Here is an 18,409-nt window from a genome sequence, read left to right on the forward strand (position 1 = left end):
TTCCCCACTTATGGTATCAATAGTTCAGAGCCAGATCCTGCAGTCATTTATTACTGGGCATAGTGCTTGCTTTTGAAAGCAGTCTCCTTGCTTCAGTGGAACTAATCAAGTAACTAAAGTTACTTAGATGTTTGTAGCACAAAAATATTCTATGGATTTGATCTGATATTTCTTGAGAAATTAAATAGAATCATTAAGGGTAATATTGTAGAATTTTACTTATGCTTTTTCTTCTTTATAGAAGAAAAAACTGAAAGCTGCATATGTTTTCTTTTAATATCTTATTAGTTCACAATGACTTACTGTGAAAGATGTGTTTTAAAAGCTGTCCTCCCAACAATAGTTATTAGAATCATAGAACTGGAAGGGACCTCAAGAGGTCATCTAGTCCAGTCCCCTACACTTATGGCAGGACTAAGTATTATCTATACATCCCTGACAGGTGTTTGTCTAACCTGCTCTTAAAAATCTCCAATGATAGAATCTGACCATGTGGTCATTGCAAATAACATACAACAACTGTGGCCTGTTAGATTCTGCTTTGTGATTTAGTGCCTTACACTGAGGTAATGAAATAATAAAATAATTCAATAGCTAAAAAGTTAGAAAAGGACTTGAAGTGATGGTCTATGACAAACAGCTTTAAAGACTACACAGTATGAGCATGTCAGGATTCAAGACTTGGTTAATAGCTTGAAAAAAAGGAAAAGTGGGACAACATCAAACAGTGGGAAATGTGTATAGGCTAACTAGCTTTCATAGACTATGGGAAACACAGTAGATTGGGGCATGAGTAGAAGGGCCTACATTTTCAACATGAGTGAGTTCATTTGTGTGCCTAATGTATGCTCATGATTGCAAGATCAGCTGTGGTGTATCCTGTGTGACAAAGTTCCTTCTCTATCTTGGTGAGTCCTGCGCTTATTGGTGGATTTTCTTGCCTCAGAGATTCACCATGTGGGTTGGGGAACAGCCCAGAGACCTTCCCCTCTGGAAGAACCCACAGTCCAGGTCAATTGGGAGGTTTGGGGGGAACCCGGGCCTGCCCTCTACTCCGGGTTCCAGCCCAGGGCCCTGTAGACTGCAGCTGTCTCCTGTAACAGCCGCATGACAGCTACAATTCCCTGGGCTACTTCCCCATGGCCTTCTCCAAACACCTTCCCTATTCTCACCACAGGACCTTCCTCCTGGTGTCTGATAACACTTGTGCTCCTCAGTCCTCCAGCAGCACACCCTCTCACTCTCTGCTCCTTGCGCCTCTTGCTCCCAGCTCCTCACACTTGCACCACAAACTGAAGTGAGCTCCTTTTTTAAAACCCAGGTGCCCTGATTAGCCTGCCTTAATTGATTCTAGCAGCTTCTTCTTAATTGGCTCCAGGTGTCCTAATTAGGCTGCCTGCCTTAACTGGTTCTAGCAGGTTCCTGATTACTCTAGTGCAGCCCCTGCTCTGGTCACTCAGGGAACAGAAAACTACTCATCCAGTGACCAGTATATTTGCCCTCTACCAGACTCCTGTACCCCACTGGTCTGGGTCTGTCACACCTGGTGTATGATGATCTCCTGACATACACTCTGAAAAGCCCTAAACACATAACCCGTGTTGTTTGTTTTCAGTCTGTTGAAGGAATCACCTTTATAAACACCCTGTTAAAAAAAATCAAATGATAACTTGTTATTTCATATATGTCTGAGGTAGTGGGACTGTTGCAGGAAGAAAAGTAAATGGGTTCCCTTCTTAAATCCCTTCTTCTTGCAGCACGTAAATTTTTTTATAAGAATATATAAATGTCTTTATCAAGCAAAGTTTCTTACTGAAAGTTTTCTGTCACACACCCAATTAGGTAGAGCCTGGAGCAAGCCCTCAGGCACATTAACCTTTGGCTCAATATACTCTCCCAAACTCTCCACTATTTTAAAAAATAGAACATTGGGTACATTTCCCTTTGTTCTTCAATTGCCATGGTTCTTTTGCTCAGTTCTTTTGGAATTACTACAATACTGAACTCCTTCAGGATCAGGTACAATGTGCAATGCACATATAGAGGCATGATGACACAGACACCATTGAGAGAATCCTTTCCTAAGCAATAAAACCAAATAAAGTCAGTGTATGGAAACTTTAGCAATGTCACATACATTTTGAAATAACTGAAGGAAATCAAAGGTGATGATGACTCCGTTAGAGCTGTTCAGGAATTTTTTGATTAAACATTTTTCTGTTAGAAAATGCTGATTCATATTTGGTCAGGAAGGTCAAAATGAGAGCGAGACCCCAGAATACCCAATAGCCCAGTGGTTACTGGGCATTCATGCTTTACTTTTGCTCTGTCTGATTCGGAGCAGGAACTTTAGAGTCTCCTGCATCCCATGTGAGCGTCCCGGCTATTGGATATTCTGGGGTCTCTCTCTCTCTCTCTCATTTTTACCTTCCTGACTAAATATGAATCAGCTAGTCAGCTGGGCTATTGCCTATGATGTGTGTCCCTCCCATTTCCCCTTTTTTTCCTCTTTCTTTTAACAAAAAAATTCAAAAGGTCTAGGTTTTATTCTGATGCAGATTGAAAACTTATGATGAAACTCAAATTATTTTGCAAAATGGAATTCCTGTTTTCCGGCCAAACCTAAATAAGACCATGTCTTACAGGTAGCTAAGGCAATTACTTTTAGTCTTTGTCTGATGACTGATGTGTAAAATATTTACTGTCAAAGGACTGTGTTTACAATTAAGTAGCTTTACATCTTCAGTATGAAGAATCAATTATGTAATACTAGCTCTGTGTCTGGCAGTCAGAGATTTGATCAGTTTCTGCTGCCGTTTGACAAATGTCAATTAATTTAGGCAACGTAGATTGAAAGGCTTGCAGAGAAGGCCATAAATACTTGAATGTACTCTCAGGGAAGCTTCAGTTTTTCTGAAATAGGACTTTGTGTGCTGCATCATCTTCCAAGGAGAGGGTAGTTCTCTTTTCCACCCTGGATATAGTGGCATCTCCTCTTGGCCAGAAACTGGGAATGGGTGACAAGGGATGGATCACTTGATGATTACCTGTTCTGTTCATTCCCTCTGGGGCACCTGGCATTGGCCACTGTCGGAAGACAGGATACTGGGCGAGATGGACCTTTGGGTGGACCCAGTATGGCCATTCTTATGGATTTGCCATGAAAGACACTGCATCCTTTGCTGGAAGGACATATATGAGCCTCCTCATTGTATCAGCTCCTGATTTTCAATTAAGAGACATTACTTTCCAACAATAATATGCTTCTTGTGTGAATGTATTCAGCCACCACAGTCATTACTGGAGACAGAACTTGGGACTGTAAACGTTGAAAATACAGGCCTCTTCCACTTGAGCTAAGGAAGATCTCCTTTAGCTATGAGGTCATGGTAGGCTGTAGAGACTCTGGATTAACCACTAGAGTATCATGATCACATGTGCAAATGAATAGTTTAGGAGGGAAGCCTTGTATTCACTGGAAAATATCAGATCTGTAAGACTGTCTCCATTGCTGTTTACTCTATCAGTTTCATGGTCTATGTCACAGGGGTAATGCTCTTCTGTTCACCTGAACTGTCAGCCAGTGTTAGAACTTGCATAAAACTGCAGAAGTTCTACTGATTCTTTATGGCAGATGTAGCGCATTAACTCCATCCATGATATAAGGGAGATGTGAGTGGCTGGTCTGGAGAGAGAAAGGGCAGAAGAGGTCCCTAGACAACCAATCAGTGGTCCACATAGCGAATCAACAGTCAGAAAAGTTGGCATGGGTAATGAGGCTAGTGAGGGCATTTGTGTTGCGTCACCTTTTGTTTTACATTTGTGTGTGTGTGTGCAGTACGTGTTTCCAGGGTAGAAAATGGCATTGTAGATGCTCTATCTTGTTTTCAGGACAATAGCTTCCAGAAACGTGCAGTGTGTGCTAGCAGAGCCCCACAGGTGATGTCTCACCCATTGTGGAACCATGGCTATGGTTAGCTACAGGATTAGATTCATAGATTCTAGGACTGGAAGGGACCTCGAAAAGTCATCGAGTCCAGTCCCCTGCCCGCATGGCAGGACCAAATACTGTCTAGACCATCCCTGATAGACATTTATCTAACCTACTCTTAAATATCTCCAGAGATGGAGATTCCACAACCTCCCTAGGCAATTTATTCCAGTGTTTAACCACCCGGATAGTTAGGAACTTTTTCCTAATGTCCAACCTAAACCTCCCTTGCTGCAGTTTAAGCCCATTGCTTCTTGTTCTATCCTTAGAGGCTAAGGTGAACAAGTTTTCTCCCTCCTCCTTATGACACCCTTTTAGATACCTGAAAACTGCTATCATGTTCCCTCTCAGTCTTCTCTTTTCCAAACTAAACAAACCCAATTCTTTCAGCCTTCCTTCATAGGTCATGTTCTCAAGACCTTTAATCTCTGGCCAGACCCACATTTTACCAGCGATGGCACTTTATTACCTAATTGACTAAAATCACGTTATCTCATTAAACCATTCCCTCCATAAACTTATCTAGCCTAATCTTGAAGCCAGAGAGGTAATACATTTAAATATGGTTAAGTATAAACTGGAGTATAAACTTTTCTCAAACCGTATTCTAGGCTAGTTAAGAGCCTAGTACAAAAACAAATACATGATTTCATGTATACCCTAATACATGTAAAATAGATGTGACTTGACTATGTTGGCCAGGAAAATGGTGTTGAACTATGTTTTAAATCATGTTTCAGTTAACAATATATTATTGCCAGTATGGATGAGGTCTAAGTTATTGATCCTAAAGGCTGTGAAAAGAGAAACCAAAACTTCTTGCTATCAGTCATGAAAAAGGTATCTGGATATTGATGGAACACACTAAAGTAGGAAACCAGAGATTGTTGGTGCAGTAAGCAATATCACAGGATCAAAATATTTCACAAGTTCTTTGAATGAAAAAAAAAAGATTTGAATTAACAATGGGTATCTTTCTTTCAAAACTAGATTTACTTCTGATCACCAGACTCATGGAATAGATACAGCTTTCCTTTGGGGACCAGCTTTTATGATTGCTCCAGTTCTTCAAGAGGCAAGTATTCTAATTTTAAAATGTTATAATATAGGAACCAAAGAGATTAATACTGTTCAGGGCTTTAAATCACCTGCTGGGTGATTGTATATTTATCTACACCATCCACTTTTTTATCCACTCTCAATCCCTGAGGACTCAGTTTCACAAACAGACCTAGCTGTACAGAAAGAACAACTATACATACACAGGCTGGATTCTCCTACTTGCCGAGTCTCGTATTGCAGATGTCCCTGAAGGATGCCATCTATAGCAATAAAGGGATTATAGATTTTGGAAGCAGGAAGAAGAAAAACCATGATAGAGAAACAGATATAGAATGGCTGCCAACTTGTGGACAAAGCTGTTAAACTAACCTCCAATTAAAACTGCCAAAATAATCTTGGAATTGGAACTTGTGAAAAAATATGCTAGGAGTTTCCCAACACCAAATCCAAATGAAATCAAAGTCCTTCTGTTAAGCTGATAATGACTGTTATATATAGTGTTGTAGCCATTTTGGTCCCAGGATATGAGAGAGACAAGATGAGTGAGGTTATATCTTGTATTGGACCAACTGCTGTTGGTGAGAAAGACATGCCTTCGAGCCACACAGAGCTCTTCTTCAAGTCTATATAGCTCAAAAGCTTGTCTCTCTCACCAATAGCAGTTGGTCCAACAGAAGATATTACCTCACTCACCCAGGGCCGGCTCCAGGCACCCAAGCTGGTGCTTGGGGCGGCACCTGGAGGGGGGCGGCGCGGCGCTCTGGCCGCCGGGGGGAGAGCCGAGCCCCCACCGGGGCTCGCCGTCCTGCCCCCGGCGCTCTGGCCGCCGGGGGGAGAACCGAGCCCCCGCCGGGGCTCGCCGCCCTCCTCCCAGGGCTCCGGCCGCCCTCCCCTCTGGCGCCCTCCCCCCGGCCGCCAGAGCGCCCTCCCCGCAGCCCCCCCCCTCGCCCCGGGGCTCCGGCTGCCCTCCCCCCCCCGCACCCTCCCCCCGGCCCATGGGGGGGGGCGGCCGGAGGCTTTTTTGCTTGGGGCGGCAAAAAAGCCAGAGCCGGCCCTGCACTCACCATGTCTCTCTAATGACAGCATTAGTTAGTTACTATCTGATTGGTTTAAAAAAAGTACTGTCCTGTGGATGCACAGGCCATTTCCCCCTGTTGTGTGAGGCCATTAGGACCACTGATTCTTTTCTCCCATTGAGTCTGAAGTACCAGCTGCGGAGCGGGTTTGCTTGCCATCCTTATTCTGCACCTGGACTAATTACCTGCTGCCCAATGAGGCTTAATGGAGGGCACCTGGGCTTTAGAACAGGGGAGACAGCTGCAGGTTGTTGGCAGATAGCTGCAGGGAATAAGAAGGCTCCTGCAGGCCTCTGAGTTAGCAGGCAGAAGATACCACTAGGGATGACCCGTGAAGAAGGCCAAACTACAGGCAAGCGATAGTAGGGGAGGGGCAGGAAGCTGGATCTCAGGGAGGAAGGGCTGTCCCTAGCTTGAAACTGGAACAGAAAGGTGGTTGAACCTTGAGGGGAAGACAGACCCTCAGAGAGAGGAGGGGCTGTGCCCACCTTGGGACTGGGGTGAAAGAAATGAACCTTAAATAGAGGATAGACCTTCAGGGAGGAGGAGCTGGGCCCATCTGAAACGGGGACGAAGACTTCATAAGTTTGAGTTTTCTTTTGAAAGACTATGCAGAACTTACTACATTGGAGCACAGAAGAGGGAATGTTTTGAACATCTGGACTTAAGGGGCCATAAGTGAAGGGGAAACTGAGGCAGGCCACAGCAGAGCCATGCTGGCCAGTAGACCATGCAACAGAGCAGGCAGAACACCTTTTGACACTCCCCCACACTACCACTTTCTTGATACTCAGCAGCAAGGCTGGGTGAGCACTGGGAAGAGAGGTTGAGCCATTATGAATAGTTATATTTGTAGTTATGTAAATTCCTGTTTGGAATAAATCCCCACACAAAGCACAGCTGGAGGAGGACAAAGAGGTGGTTATGGCAGCAGTGGCCCCCTTATATTGTTATAGTTCAGTGCTTAGAGCGCTTACCTGGGATGCCTTTCCTCAGCATTAAGCGGCTCCCCACGCAGCTTGTTGGTTTTTGTGAATCCTATTCTTAGGTACCTAACTCTCCCCAGGCATTCTATAGAGAGCCTGGGTGTTTTACTCAGGGCTGTGGAATCCCCTAGGCTTCAGGATGCCTATACATTAGGCCTTTCAAAACTGAATCTAAGTCCCTTTTGTAGGTCTAGCCCCAAGCAGGCTGCTGTTTGCCACATATTTTTCTCTTAAACTTGTGCCTCTGAAGTTCAAAGAGAAATTATTATTTCTATGTATCAAATAATTTTTACCACCGGGGGGAGATTGCTTTCTGAGCCTTCTTGGAGTCCTTCATTTTCAAATAGCTGTTAAGAATATAGAGGCTAATGACTAACTGGGGGAGTTCACAGAGAGTTCAGAGAAGGGTGACAAGCACGAACAGGGACTTGGGAAAAACTCTCATATGAAGAGACAGCGAAAAAACTAGGATTGTTTGTCTTGGAGAGGAGATGAATAAGATGGGATATGATAAAAGTATATAAAATCGTGACTGGTGTAGAGAAGACAGATCAGGGACTTCTGTTCTCCCTATCTCATATCATGCAAACAAGGGGACTTTTAATAACATTAAATGTGGCGTATTCCAAACTGATAAAGGAAATTTGTTTTCACACAATGTGTGATTAGATTCAGGAAGTTGTTGAGGTCAAGAACTTAACAAGAATCAAAAAGGTATTGAACATTTCTATGGCTATCAGAGTTGTTATAATTTTAGAAGGGGTATTGAATCCCATGCTTCAGGATTTAAGGCAATCTCTAATGATGATATCAGGATGAGACCTGGGAGGGTCAGATTGCCATGCAGTTGCTTACTGTGGGATTATTGCACTTTTTGGGGGGTGAAGGATCTGGTCATGGGCACTGTCAGATAGGAGAGTAGAGGGACTTTGGTTCTGATCCAGTATATTAATTCTTATGTCTAACTGAAGACGTTCATGCTTTAATAAATCAATAAATTCTTAGCCATTCCTTCAATTTGTTTAAATTTGCCCAGTCATGATGGCAACTTCAAGAATTTTCCATTAAACATTTCAGATGGGTGACTTTGTCATAGTCCCATTTTATCAATAGATTTCCAATCACCACTACACTATTTATTTTGTACTCAGTTAAATAGGCCAAATTATATGTTCAGCTATCTGTGCAATATGTGCTTATTCCCATATGTGATGTAAAATTTTCAAGATTTACTCACGTGTCTTCATGGTAATCGCATGTTTCTGCAGATTACTTTGTAAGTAATGGGTCAGATCATCTCCTCCTGCTTTAAAAACCCAAGAAAGGAGGCTCTAGGAAGGAAATATCTTCCCATGGGGTAGATTCCTACCCCAAACTAGTGGATCTGTGGTTGGCTAGGACCATCCATGCCATGGTCCTAGCCATGGTCCACCTGTTCCCTGGCAGCTGAACCCTGGTTCTGCATGGAAAGGGGGAGATGTGCACGTGGAGAGTCTAGGGTATTTTATACATGAGAATAAGAGTCTATTTTGATCCAAGAACATACATATCTACTTCTTTTGATTCAAACTTTTTCTAGAGTAATCCTATACTAAGCACTTTTAGAATGAACATGATTTTTTCTCTGAAACTCAATTATAAACGTGTCACCAAATATAAAGTAGTAATTGTGCAGTTAGCAATAAATTACCTATTAGAATGACACTGTAAAATATTGTAAAGAAGAGTCCTAGGCAGAGAGATCTATGTAACCTTGCTTCCTGTCACTTCCCCCCTGGGAGGAGTCAAGCATTCCAAACTGGGTGTCTCATACCTACCCCTTATAAGGAGGCCTTTCCCCTCAAGTAGTGTCATCAACATCTGTGTAACCTCACTCATTATCCAATCTAAGGCCCTGATCCTGAAGGCATTGACACGTGCGAAACTTCTAAGCATGGGATTAGTCCCACTGAAGTCATATACATTGGTGTTTTCCGGATCGGGGCCTGCAGCGTGGATACTGGGCTAAAATAATTAATCTGACAGTGCCATGGACTCATCCAATAGACCTGAAATGAGCTAAACTCAGCATGATGCAGGCAGCTGGCAAGCACTGCAAGATTAGTCAGATCTAGTGTTATTGCCACATTAGTAACACTTATTAATATCCAAGATTTTACCTTAAATAAATATTGAGTATACAGATATTTAAGCACAAAACAAAAAATTAATTTAGCAATATACTGTCAAAAATGTGGAAAAAATAGTTTAACTACTTTTATGACCATTACAGGGAGCAAGATCGGTGGATGTATATTTCCCTGAAGCATCCTGGTTTGACTACTATACAGTATGTATTTTAAAAGCTTACAATTTCTTACAGTTTGAACATAATTTAAAATGTTATAGTCTAAGTCACATTAATTTTTAGCACTGCTCAGCAGTATCTTTTCCCAAAGCATCTGTGGTGAAGAAATACAGAGAAAAAAAAAACTTCTGCACCAGGCTGGCTAATTGAGCAAGAAAATTACCCAGCTTTCAGTAGCATTTTATTTTCTATTTTTGGTTTATACAGCACTAAGACACAGTGGGCTGAATGTTTAAGAGCAGCCTATAAAAGCATGCCTACAATGGTCAGGCTTTCTATTTTGATTTGCATTCATAAGTTTCAGATTTGCATGCTACACTGCTTTCATGCATACAAATCAGGTGGATATATATTTATCTGATTTGCACACCTGACTGCAGATTGCACACAGTAATACAAAACTTTGCACACAACAACAATTCTGGTATAAAAAACTGTGGAGGGCAATCTGACAGATGAGGCTGAGGCCTCTGAAAAATTGTCCCAGAGAAGTGTAGAACAATCCAAGTTACAAAACACAAACAAGCAATCAAATCCATTCCAGCTGACCTCAAATCTTGGGTCTTGAAAATGTTTAGTGTTTGCTCTAGAGCCTCTATTACTGTATACATAATTCCATATCCTAAGGGTTGAATTTTCAAAACTGCTTTGAACTGGCAGGGCTGGCTCCAGGCACCAGTGCAGGAACCAGGTGCTTGCGGCGGCCAATGGGAAGGGGTGGGACGTCCGGCTCTTCGGCGGCAATTCAGCAGTGGGTCCCTCAGTCCCTCTGGGAGAGTAGGACCTACCGCTGAATTGCCGCCAAAGAATGAAGCGGCGGCGGTAGAGCTGCTGCCAAAGTGCCACCGATCGCGGCTTTTTTTTTTTCCCCCGCCGCTTGGGGCAGCAAAAACGCTGGAGCTGGCCCTGTACTGACCTACCTCTGCTCTTACTGCAGTCAATGGTGAAACTCATTTTGACTTCAATAAGAGAAGACTTAGGCCAATGCTAAGCACCTTTGAAAATTCCATCCCAGAAGTTTAAGGCTAATGTTAACTATCCTGAGCAGTTACAGATAGGGGAAGGGTAAGAAGAAAAATGTTAGTGGCCTGGAACCATAGACATTTTTATTCTTAAAGAATCATCACTTGGGGCCTTTTTTTATAGGTGAATTTTTCCACATTCAGTCAGTGGCTCTAGGATGGGGGGGTCTAATTTATTTCTCCCCTTTCTCCTTCAATAAGGACTCAGTCCTACAGGATTCAGCCTTCAGCTCACATTGGTAACTTCACCTCTTAATAGAGCTGGGTAAAAAATTTTAGCCAAAACCTTTTTTGTGAAAAACATTTCAGTGTCACTGAATCTGCATTTAAAAACATGTCATTTTCACCAAACTGTGTGGGTTTTTTTTAAAGCAAATCCTAAAAAATTCTGTTTCATTTTGACATTTTAAATTTGATTTGAAATGGGGTTGTTTTTTGGGGAAATTTCCTGCAATTTTTTTTTTTAAAGTTAAAACTCAAAATCAAACTGTTTCATTTCAGATCCAACAAAACATTTATATTAACCCCAAATGAAATTTTGTTTTCATTTTTTGGTTTGAACTTTTTTTTAATAATTTGTTTCAGGTTGACTTTTTTTTCCTTTTTACTTTTCATGTGTGTATTTGTTTTCAAACTGTCATCAGACCAAGCAAAAGTATTCAAACAGTTCTATTTCTCAACTCCCACCACCTCCACACCAGAGGGCTCCACATCTCAGCTGACTGTTATGGCAGGACTTAGTTTTAAGGAGGGTGTTGGAGGAAAATAAATTGGTTTTGTTGATATTTACGGGGAACTATGCCCAAGCATGGGAGAAAGCACAAAGGCAATGGAGGCTGGCATCAAGGGACAATCAGAGGCAGGAGACAACTTTTTGGTATAGAATGAGAGATAAGAAGGGTGGAGGTAGGTCATCAAGATACTTGAAAGTGAAGATAAATATCTTATATTTGATACGGTAGAGAAGAGGAAGCCCATGAATAGATGGAAAGAGAGGGGTGATATGTTCAAAATGATGGGCTAGGACAATGATCTTTGCACCAGCATTCTGAATGGACTTTTTCTAGACAAAGAGCATGGTGTTCTTGAATTACACCTCTACCCCGATATAACGCTGTCCTCGGGAACCAAAAAATCTTACCGCATTATAGGTGAAACCGCGTTATATCGAACTTGCTTTGATCCGCTGGAGTGCGCAGCCCCGCCCCCCCGGAGCACTGCTTTACCGTGTTATATCCGAATTCATGTTATATCGGGCCGCGTTATATCGGGGTAGAGGTGTACTATAATACTGTTTTGCCTCAAAGACTGAAGAAAATTTAACAAAGTTTTCATTCCAAATGACTATAAATTTCTTACCGCAAAACTGAAATGTAACAGCTTCCATACCTAGAAAGATTAACAAGACTCTCTTTCTTTCTGCTTAGAGACTATTCACAAGTTTTTCACAAGATACTGAACAATGACACAATTTTTAAGATGATTCACTGTATCTTATTCATGATTGTTCTGTCCTTGGTGTACCACTTATGCATAACTTCAAGGTCCAGATTCTGTTAGATGCTGATGCAAATCTGAAGAAATGCCACTGAATTCCAAGGTTTTATTCCGGGGCTAGGTTCTTATCTCACTTACATCAGTGTAAATCCAGACCTGTTTCATAGCTGTATGGTAATTAATAATAGTATCTGGATTTAAAATAAAGCGCTTTGAACTGTATTTGTTTCTGTGGTAGGGTGATGAAGTGCCAGCTTCCTGGCACAGAAAATATGTTAGTGTTGATGCCCCATTGGACAAGATCCCACTCTTTCTCCGTGGAGGTTACATTCTGCCAACACAAGCACCAGCCACAACTACTACTCGGAGGTAACTACCATAGAATAATATATTTATTTCAAAAGGCTATACCATATTTTTCTGTTCAGGGATTCTGCAGGGGAAAGGAGTAGATAGCTTTATTCTTGTCATGCTGAAATCCTTCAAATAAACAGAATATTAATTAGTAATAAGAGAGAAACCCCTCCAGTGTAAAGTTTACATTTTAATTTAAGCACTTGGCCATATCTTTTGGAATCTCCAGTTGAAATAATTTATTTTCAAACCAAGTTTATATACTTGGACACCAATGGGGATAAGACACACACATGATGAGCGTGGTGAGCAATGGGTACAACTTTTCTTAAGTCGGCATTCACTGGTGACAAATAAGGCTAGCAAGCAACCAACCTGGCAATCAAATAGTCCAGTGTGGTATGGCTAGATGGCAATCAAAGTATATTGCAAATAAGGGAAACTACACTTAGCCAACTCCTGGTACAACAGGGGATTAAGCCTTTATCCCACCAGTTGCTCTTGTGTTGTATGAGGGCCCACACAAGGGGTTCCCCAGTCTGTAAAGCATCTAGAACAGTATTTCCCAAATGGTGGGTCCCAACCTAGTAATGGGTCATGGGAAGTTTCTAGATGAGTCACCAGATCAAGGGCTGGATGTCATGACATAGAGGTGGCCAGGCTAAACCTAGAATGGGGAGCCAGCGCCGTAAGACAGAGCCACCACTCTGGGGTGAGTGCAGGGTGGGCTTACTTTCTACCCACCTTGCCTGGGCCTAGCCTCCACATTTTTTTGGGCCCCCCAGCAAGGGCAGACTGGCTAAACAGGGCCGCTGAGAGGGGGAGGGAATCCGGGCCCCCTTCCGGACTGCTGGGCCCCGGGAATTTTGTCCCGGCTCCCCCCCCCCCCCCCCTCGTCGGCCCTGTATGTAATGGTGCATTGCCAAAAATAAAAAAAGACAAAATGCAGTTGGTGGATGGCTTTAGTCAAAAGTTTGAGAACCACTGAGAGAAGCTTTCCACTATCTTGACCTACCAGTGCAGGATCCAGCCAAAACCTACTCTCAGTCTGCTAGTTGGGAGTAGAAAGGTAAATGCATCTGCTGCATTGGCCAGCCAGTCACTTCATATTTGCAATAAATATGTGGCAAAAGAGTAAACTTTAGATCTCCACTTCACTCTTATCTGGAACTACCAAATACTCTGGGGAAAGTAGAAAGGCCCTAACTGCTCAGCCAATCAGTTGTAGGGGGAAATTTCTTCCTAATACCAAAAGGTGGCTTGCATATAGCCAAAGCAAAATGGTAGTTCCAGACAAACACAGCCCAAAAAATAATTGATCATGCCCGAACCACACTGAAAACCCAATATAAAGAGCACGTGGGACAGGAAACTGTTACACGCTGCAACACACAATGCAGCAGCCAATCTGAGCCTTGGGGAGCTCAGTTATCCCCCAGGCTGCCTGATAACTGGCACCAGGGCTGGCTCCAGGCACCAGCTTGCCAAGCAGGTGCTTGGGGCGGCCACTCCAGAGAGGCCAGCTATTTGGCGGCAATTCGGCGGACGGTCTCTCACTCCCGCTCGGAGCGAAGGACCTCCCGCCGAATTGCCGCCGCAGATCGCGATGGCGGCTTTTTTTTTTTTTTTGCGCCGCTTGGGGCGGCCAAAACCCTGGAGCCGGCCCTGACTGGCACATCAAAGCTGCCAAAGAAGGGAGGGTCTTGTCCTCAGCAACGTTTCTGAGGGAGCTCCCCCTCCACCACAGAAAGCTACCTGGTGTCTTCTTCCTCAGGAGCTCCAGCAAAGGATCCATCTCTGTGAGCATGTGGACATTCTGGTCTCTTTTTATTGTTGTAAAATCTGATTTAATAATTTGTAGATATGACAACATTTCTAGTTTTACTGTGAACTTTGAGGAGGAGAAAAAGTACCTGCATATTGATTGATCCTTCTCATTGAATTTCTCATCAGCCGTCTGAACCCATTTGGACTTATTATTGCTCTGGATGAACGAGGAGAAGCCTCTGGGTCCCTCTTCTGGGATGATGGTGATTCTATTGGTAAGTTTGTCACACTACTGCAAAACAGTCAGGGGGCCTGACTGTCCTCATATCAATTTTTCACCAGTGTGACTCCATTGATCTAGCTGGAGTTACTCCTGATATATATTGGTGTAAGTGACAGGAAAATTGATCCTGATCTCACACTGGTGCAAATCATGAGTGATGCTACTGAAGTCAATGGCACTACACTCATTTAACACTGGCGTGGGATCAGAACAAGCACATCAGGAATAAAAAGATAATAATTTAGGTTTCAACTTCCTATGAAATTACCTTAGATTATTGCAGAAGAATTGAAGATGTAGAGGTAGCATTTGAACGGGCAGCCAAAAAGTCTGTCTGTTCTTATTTGCTGGCTATTACTAAATTCAACTCTGTATATCTTAATATCATGAATCCTGTGTTTTGACAGATTCTATTGAAAAGGACGTCTATTTCTTGGCCAAATATACATTCAGTGAAGTAAGTAGCAACAAGTATTTTGGTATTTATCTTTGAATAACTTTGTTATGGCGCTGATATTCGACATCTGAAGTTGGTGAGTCACTTTGTCAAACAAAGTTAGAGAGAGCTACAAAATAATCACATTGTTATATTGCATCACAATATTTGTGTCATGTCATGTCATGCCACCAGGATATATAGTGTATTGATGGGACATCATGAGGTGACTCTGACAATACATTCTTCACCTCTCCTCCTTTTTCCCCAGCCATAGCTGCTGGGAGGGAGGCAATCTCTTTCCTCACTCTCACGTGCTTACTTTTGGCTGCTGGGTGAAAGGAGGTGTTACTCTGACCTGCAGGAGATGACTGCATCTTTTTAAACTTCTTTCCCATGTGGGTGCAGTAGGAAACTCAGTGAGTTCCATGCTGTCATCTATTCAGTACTCCCTGCACTGTGATGGTTCCTGTGAATAATTTTCCGCTGAATCTTTCTGAGAACCAATTAGTGTCTAAAGTGCTGATACATGTGGCTCTAGAAGCAAAGGCTGAGTCCCACTGTGTTTAAAAATTGAATCTATGAACATTTCAAGTCCAGGGCTTTTAGTCTCCTCCTGTCTCCTGGTTGCTTTCTCAGAGGCAGCCTGGCACAGAGCTGTTGCCCCTTTGCTATGTCAGGCCTTTCTGCCTCCTTCTCCCGCTTTGGTCTCTCCCCTTTATAGCAGGTCTTATTTTCTCTATTGGTCCCAGCTCTGGTTGCCTGTCTCCATGATTGGCAGTTCTGGCACACATTGAGTTTCTGGGGGCGGGGCTGATCAAGCTGTTTGATTATCAGGAGGAAAGATTCTCCTTTCCCTTCTGCCTATGCTCAGTATGTAGTTTGTAAACCCCATTACATACCTATAATTCAGTCTCTAGGAGGAAATATTTAAGACATACCAGGTATATTGGTGAAGACTTAAATAATTCAGAAAATGGGGAAAATAACCTAGCCTCTACTTGAACCTATATTGTGAATACTGGTATGGTTTTCAGATCATACATTCCCAAAAGTTTGCCATCAGTAGAAGTTATTTGGAGGAATTAAATTATACTTAATTTGCAAGGGTGATACTGTTCTTAGAATTATTCCTTCTAGTAGTGATAACAGATTATAATAAATTGATGGGTATTTTTGTAAATAGAATGGTATCAACTATTTTCTTGTGTATTCCAGCAAATGCTGCCCAGTGTTTAAGGTTCATTATCTAATTCTGTTTCCTTTGAATGCACTGAGAACAATTCCACTTCTTTTATCTTGTTGTCTTAAGAAAAATGGCATTTTCACTTGATGTAAAGGAGGGAAAAAATTACTTTAGTTTTCTGTATTCTGTATTTAGCAATGTACTGAAGGCAGACTACAGAAAAAGAGCAAACAGTTTTATATTAAATTGGGATCTGTGCAAATATGAGTGTTGACTTAGTGATGCTTCCATTTCTCATTGCTCATATTTGATTTTGTCTGAAATCCCTATCTGTATTCTGGTAACCTCCAACGTCAAGTTTTTATTACCAGTATACTGAAGTTAAAATAAAAAAAATACGTTACAAATGTATGACAAATGTGTGACATTAAAACATATGAGAGTCCTCAGTGTATGCTGTATATTCCTATATATATATAAAAGACACTACTGATGCATAATTCCATCTCATCTAATTCTAATGGAACATTTATAAAAATAAAAACAACCTTCTCTCTACTTCCAATTTGCAAAATATTTACTTACAAATACAGGTCTTGATCCTGCAGCACTTCCTCAGGACTCATTAAGGAGTTTTGCCCAAGTAAGGACTGCAGAGTTAGTCCCCAAAATTTATATTTTCATTTAAGTAATTTAAAGCCTTCTTAGTTACAAGTATACAATATTACAAGTCTAGGAAACACACTCCCTAGAAACAATATGGTTCCTCAATGTCTTTAAAGTTGTGAAATATGATGACTAAAGGGTTTGTAGCAGAAGTTGCACTATTATGATAATAAAAACATTGGATTAAATATATGGTACCGAATGTACACAGAAAACATTAACTGGAAAACACTTCATGTATACTGTAAATAACTGCTACACTTGCCTTAAACTAACTAAGTACAACTACTTGTCTAGATTCTGGTACTGTACCTGCCAATGTAATATCTGAGTGGGGTATTAGAACCAGGGGCGGCTCTATGTTTTTTGCCGCCCCAAGCACGGCAGGCAGGCGGTTTTTGGCGGCGCGCCTGTGGGCAGTCCGCTGGTCACACAGATTCGGCGGCATGCCTGCGGGAGGTCCACCAGTGCCGCGCCATCAGCGTCCCCGCCGCCGAATTGCCGCCGAAGCCGCGGGACTGGCGGACCTCCCGCAGGCGCGCCGCTGAAAGCCGCCTGCCTGCTGCCCTCACAGCGACTGGCAGGCTGCCCCCTGCAGCTTGCCGCCCCAGGCACGCGCTTGCTGTGCTGGTGCCTGGAGCCGCCCCGGATTAGAACCAGTGTTACAAAAATAACAGAAAGAGGTGCAAGAAGATTCCATATATGTACTGTAAATATTTATTTTATTTCTTATTTTGCTGGCTTTTAATTATATGCAAAATCTTATTCTATATGAAGCCCAATGTGTCCACTATTACTATTCTTCACCTTTCTATTTTTAAAATTTGTATACTTTATAGGGCATTCTGTATGGAATAAAACAATGAGATACAACAATAGAACAAGTATTCAATAAATAATTTCCAACGAGTTACTATTAATCTAAAATTCCTTCTTCTGAATTATTGTAGGGCCAAATGAGGACAAAGATTGTTAAAAATGGCTACCGTGGAGTTGATTCTCTGCTATACAACACCGTTCAGGTTCTTGGTGTGACTTCAAGACCTAATGCTATTGTTTTGAATGGAAATGTCATCCGTGGCAAGGACTTACAGTATCAAGAAAATGGGGTAAGAGTTGTGCTGACAAATTATGAAAATGATTTTTCATAGACTTTTCCCCAAACCCAATGAACAATGCTAATAGTTTCCCATTCATGTCCTGTTTCTTTTTAAAAAAATAACTGGAGATCAGATTTTGTACAGCAGAGCATGAGGTTAACTTAAGAATGGAAGACTTCCTGGGTTATGTTACAGGAAAATTTATCTCTTGTCATTAGACACACATCTGTCTAATTTTGTGTCTGCTGTGTTTTTAGCTGTGTTGTGAATGGTCAGGATATGAGAAAGACAAGGTAGGTGAGGTAATATCTTTTATTGGACCAACTTCTGTTGGAAAAAGGTACAAGCTTTCAAGCTACACCAAGCTCTTCTTCGGGTCGGGGAAAAGTCTGCTTCCTTCCTCAGACCTGAAGAAGAGCCTTGTGTAGCTTGAAAGCGTGTACCTTCTTCCAACAGAAGTTGGTCCAATAAAATATTACCTCACCTACTTTCTCTCTCTAATCTTGTGTCTATCACTTACACAAGCCTACATTTCCAGGTTTATAAAATGGTGATAAAATGACAAATTCCCACAAGTTATTCTAGTATTATGATAGTCATACCATACTTAGAGCTATGGAGAAATATTAGCTGCTA

The 18,409-nt window shown here is 42.0% G+C and overlaps 1 protein-coding gene across 2 annotated transcripts in view; it reads left to right on the forward strand.

Annotated features, from left to right (window-relative positions):
* The window catches only part of LOC112107197 (maltase-glucoamylase, intestinal-like), a 102,374-nt gene that overhangs the window by 78,236 nt on the left and 5,729 nt on the right, over positions 1–18,409 (forward strand). For both annotated transcript variants that reach the window (XM_026648971.1, XM_026648972.1), the window contains 6 exons: positions 4,982–5,066; positions 9,388–9,444; positions 12,220–12,350; positions 14,289–14,377; positions 14,793–14,842; positions 17,624–17,782. In XM_026648971.1, coding sequence (XP_026504756.1) covers positions 4,982–5,066; positions 9,388–9,444; positions 12,220–12,350; positions 14,289–14,377; positions 14,793–14,842; positions 17,624–17,782 — 571 coding nt within the window. The remainder of the gene's footprint in view (positions 1–4,981; positions 5,067–9,387; positions 9,445–12,219; positions 12,351–14,288; positions 14,378–14,792; positions 14,843–17,623; positions 17,783–18,409) is intronic.

Source organism: Terrapene carolina, unplaced genomic scaffold (genome assembly GCF_002925995.2).
Source record: "Terrapene carolina triunguis isolate 2854851 unplaced genomic scaffold, T_m_triunguis-2.0 Scaffold68, whole genome shotgun sequence".
Lineage (NCBI taxonomy): Eukaryota > Metazoa > Chordata > Testudines > Emydidae > Terrapene > Terrapene triunguis.